Below are 5000 nucleotides of genomic sequence, written 5' to 3'. Positions count from 1 at the left end.
TTTGACACACTCACACACACAAACACACACACACACACACACACAGCACACTTTCACTTATTAAGTACACACTCACGTATAAAGTCTTTCGTGTCCAATATGCAAATAAAACACAAATAACCCTTCTCCCCTTTGGAGCAGTCCAACACTCGGCAATGTTTAAGCCCCATCTCTGCATCTGAGTCAACAGCAAGGGCCATTTTCTTTAATCTTAGATTGATTTTCTTGGTCTGCACAGGCGAGAGACAGTTTGAGTTTTGTTCTCCTTGGTTCAAAATGTTTTCTTTTTGTCAGTGGTTTGAGGGGAAAAAATAGCTTGGAGAGCCAAACTCATTTTGTGGCTGATCAAAAATCCAGGAGGGAGGGAAGGAGACAGAGGAGTGGATTACAGCTCAAACACTCGTCCACGTTCTCCCTCTCTTTCTCTGTCTCTCTGTCTCTCTCCTACTCTCTCTCTCTCTTTTTTTCTGTTCCCTTCTTTCTCCGAAAAGCAAAAATCCCCCCAGACTCACAATCGAATTTGACATCACTCATTTGACACATGCTGTAACACAAACAGATCGAGTAGAATCAGACTCCAAATGTCTTTGATGAGCTGACGATAAGAAGAATAGGATCAATCAACCGCACACTTGCTGTCCATACAAACACTCTGTTAAAGTTAAAAATTACTTTATTTTATCAAATACTCAAAAAAGCACATCATGTACAAATGCTCCCATCCATTACAAAAGAATAGATATTTACAGATATAACATTTAGAGAAAAAAAACTACACATGCAATCTGTGGTGTGGGAAAGTATTTAGATGAAATCCTATTTACAATTGTGTGTTTTCAATTTAATTGTTTTGATTTAATAGCTCTTGAGACATTTTTTTTATTGCAAACTCTTTTTATTTGAAGATAATTATTACCAAAAGCTGCGGAGTTATTACCAGTCCTGACATATGTCTCAAGAGCTGACTTCGAGACTTCAGAAATATGCTTCATGTATAAACAAAACCGACGCTCAAGTCCAAATCGAAACCATGGGAGACTTTATGACAAAACAAGAAATAATTTACATTCCTTGACAAACATAGACAAACATTTACTTAACCTCATCTTAAAAGACATATATCATCATTGGTAAACACACATGAGATGAGGGAGCTGAGATGATCTGAAGGCCTCCTCAATGGAGCATTAAAACAAAGTTGTTTTTTTTAATCCTCAAAGTGTATTAGACAGTGGTTTCACATACATTTCAGACAGGTTTGCTATTGGGGCTACCCAGTGCAAATTTAAATACATTGAAGTCATTTTAGAAAAAAGTCATAAACAAACAATATGGCACATAGAAAACATCTGAGGAGAAAAAAAATATATGGTTGGAGATATTCACATTTTCTCTTATCTGCCACTGGACAACCGTAGAACTCGCACACTGATTTACAGGACTTAAAGAGGCACTTGAGGCCTACAGTAACCTGAAGTAGATTATAGAGCAGGGCAACCAAAATCTAGCCAGGGACTTGGAAGGCCCTCTCCACTGTAACTTTCCAGTCTACCCAGAAGTTTTAGACAGAAGTTTTAACAACTGTGGGCTCCCTCGGTGAAACAAAAACAGAATTTACTTTTGAGGTTAAAAAGGACTGAGAAAAAATAGAGATATAGCCAGAGGAATGGGACTACATTGACACAATGGCCTGCTAGAATGCAGCCTGCGGGGTAGTAGCAGATTTTACCTGAGCCAGTGAAAAGAGGAGGGGTTGTGATGGACGTTGTAAGTAGCAAAGGTGTGGAGCAGTGACCAAGGCACTGTAGTGGTTTTAGCAGTTGATGTGGAAAAGAAAGTGAGAAGGATGAAAGAGTAACAGAAAAAAAGAGGGAGTGTGCATGTGTGTATGTGTGTGTGGGGTGTGTGTGTGTGAGAGAGAGAGAGTGTGCGTTTATCCAGTGATGCAGGTACTGTAGTAGACGGCACTGCTGGCATCCGACAAGGCAGAGATGAGAGGGCTGCTGTCCTCACACGAGGAGAGCCGCCCACCAGGTTTGGACAGGGGCACTCCGTACCCCGCCTCCAGACGAGTCCGGCTGGCACTCAGGTACTGGTCAAACTCGTGGCGGTCCACCTCGCTCCAGAACTCCGAGGAGGGACCCAGCTGGTCCACAGAGTCCAGGCCGGCTTGAGGAGGAGCAGGCGGAGCTGAGGCCGCTGTAGGGGTCTCGGGAGGTGGGGAGAGCTGGCCCAGGTGTGAGGGGAAGGCGGTCTGGGGTGTGTTGCCATACAGCTGACTGTAGTATCCAGCCGTGGACGAGGCGCCTAGGGGGGCTTTGGCAGGCTCGGACAAGGAGGCCTGCGGGTAGTGGGGGTGATTGTGGGGGAGGGAGTGAGCGTTCGTGGGCTCTGGAGGCAGGCACTTCTCCTGGACTGGGCGGCAGGCCAGGGGAGACTTCTGGCCGAGGTGGGGGTGGGAGTGTTGGTGTGGGTGGGGATGCACGTGGCTCATGCCGTGGGGATTGTGGTTGTGGTGGTGGTGGTTGTTGCCGGCGTGGTGTGGGCCGTGCTGCCCCTGGGTGTGGTGCGGGTGGGGGTGTTGGTGCTGGTGGTGGTAGTTGACCCATGGCGCCAGCGCTCCATCCTCCTGCATGTGTGGCGGGAAAAAGACGCTCACGTCGCCGCCGCCTTCCTCCAGAACGTCCAGCGGCGACATCTCGGGCGTGGGCAGCCCGTAGCTCTCCAGCTCTGAGGCCGACTCCCGGAAGCCCAGCAGGTGGTGGTGGTGGTGGTGGTGGTGGGGGTGGGGGTAGCCGCCGTCTCCCCCCACCGGCCCCCCTCCCATGCCCTGACCCAGGCCGTGGAGCAGCAGGTTGGGCTCCACGCGCTTCATCTTCTTGGCCTGCTTCTTGCGGCGCGGCCGGTACTTGTAGTTGGGGTGGTCCTGCATGTGCTGCAGACGGAGACGCTCGGCCTCCTCCACGAAGGGACGCTTGTCCAACGTGCTCAGGGCCTTCCACGACTGGCCTGTGGTACGAAACAAGAGCACATCTATCAGCACGATAACACTCAGTCACACACACACACACACACACACACACACACTCTCTCTCTCACATACACACACACAAATAAACACTCTCTCATACCCATACACACAAACACACACACACACACACACACACACACACACACACACACACACACACCACACACAAACAAATCCCCACACCACACAAACACACACACACACCACACACACATACTCAGTCCTGGCACACACACTCTCTTTTAAAGTATCTCAAAACCCTGTTTGTTTGTCTGTTAATTCTCCCTCATTATATGTACAGGCAGTAAATAAGAATGATGAAATGATGAGTGCTGAGTGGAAAGAAAGCTTTAGACTCGGGAGGGCAGGGATTTAGTTTTAACAGACAATACACAAACAGCCTGCCTTTGTGTTGCTTAAGAAGTTACCAAATAGGCTTATTTATTGTCAAGAGACAGTATTTGGAGTAATAAATATTATTTCACATCAGGTATATTTCCAGCAGTTATTTTTAATTTCTCTGGGTCTGTTAGAATTAATAGTGTATTAACAAAAGATTACACAATTGTACAATTACACAGTTACTTTCAACTAACAAATATTTCTTCTAATCATTAGTGTCAGACTCTAGTGCGGTTGCTTCAGATTCTTCTGCTAAACACATTTTCTTTTGAATCATTTAAGTGGCACATTTATAAAAGGATGAAAAGACATGATTCCTTTCATTTTATTTTATTCTATTCAGTTTAATGCTTTATATTTATATTTAATTGACAAAATTGCCTGTTGAGCACAGCTGAATTGTGCAGTAAAGTGGTGCGTTCACACATGAAGGGAGAGTGGGACTCTTCACAAACAACAGTTGGCAGTGAGCGCTAGCTGGTCTACCCCAGGCCACATCTTAAATGAGTTCTGACAGCGCAGACAGCAGCATAATGTAAGCTCACAGTCACAGCAGACAAACCAGGTCACCAGCACCATGAAAAACAAGTGGTGGCTGCTGGCCTGTGACAAACCCCCCGGCTGCCGTGGGGGGTTGCCCCAGGCTCCCAGGGGCCAGCCAGCCACCCCTGTTCACCCCCGTCCACCCCCCACACACACACACACACACACACACACACACACACACACACACACACACACACACACACACACACACACACATACAGACACGCACAGCTCAGCTGCCCTACTCACCCAGCATCTTGCTGAGCACGGCGTTGTGCAGGTCGGGGTTCTGGAGGGCCAGGCGCTTGCGCTCGTCCTTGGCCCACACCATGAAGGCGTTCATGGGCCGGCGAATGCGAGACTCTGCCAGCTGCAGCCGCAGCCGCTGCTGCTGCCACCGAGGAGGTGGCCACGGCCTTGCCCTCTCCGATGGGCCCGCCGGGTCGCGTTGAGTCCGGGCTGCCCGTCCTGCCCTCGGTTGCCCCTGCGGCTGCCCCCGGAGGGGGCCCCAGCTCTGCGGTCAGGCTGCGGTCGAAGCCCTGCCCGCGGTCAGCAACAGGGCTGTGGGCCGCCACCCACGAGCGCTCGGCCCGATGCGGCAGGGAAGTGGCCTCTCGACAGTAACTGGACTCCGATATATTCATTCCAGCAAGAGCCAGACCTCTCGGGCAGCGCGTGAAGTGTCCTTAAAGGAGACAAAGTGGACGGCTGTCTCTTCCTGCGCTTGAAAGTTCTTACGTGTCTAAATCTAAAGTGAGGCACTTCAGAAGAGAACCACGTCATAAGATAAAAAACACGCAAACAAAACCCGCAAAAAGAACAATGATGACAAATAGAAAGGGAAAATTGATTGAAAAACAACACTGAAAACGCTGAGGTTTTCAAGAGCTTGTAGAATTCACAAAAAAGAGGAAAAAAGAAGAAACCAGCAACCACAACAAACAAACAACCAAGCAGCTGAAAAGGTTTGAAGTTTAAATCCCAGAATGGCTGCCCTCTGATTTGACTGTCGGACGTCCTG

At 48.5% G+C, this 5000-nt stretch overlaps 1 protein-coding gene across 1 annotated transcript; it reads right to left on the bottom strand.

Annotated features, from left to right (window-relative positions):
* Positions 1-655: 655 nt before the first annotated feature.
* Positions 656-4483, bottom strand: sox18 (SRY-box transcription factor 18). The gene is made up of 2 exons (XM_048242398.1): positions 4229-4483; positions 656-3009 (listed from the first exon to the last, which is right to left on the bottom strand). The coding sequence occupies exons 1-2, from the start codon at positions 4320-4322 to the stop codon at positions 1934-1936; spliced, it is 1170 nt and encodes a 389-aa protein (XP_048098355.1). The 5' UTR covers positions 4323-4483; the 3' UTR covers positions 656-1933.
* Positions 4484-5000: the final 517 nt, after the last annotated feature.

Source organism: Alosa alosa, chromosome 4 (genome assembly GCF_017589495.1).
Source record: "Alosa alosa isolate M-15738 ecotype Scorff River chromosome 4, AALO_Geno_1.1, whole genome shotgun sequence".
NCBI classification, from domain to species: domain Eukaryota; kingdom Metazoa; phylum Chordata; class Actinopteri; order Clupeiformes; family Clupeidae; genus Alosa; species Alosa alosa.
This window is presented reverse-complemented; position numbering and strand designations above follow the sequence as displayed.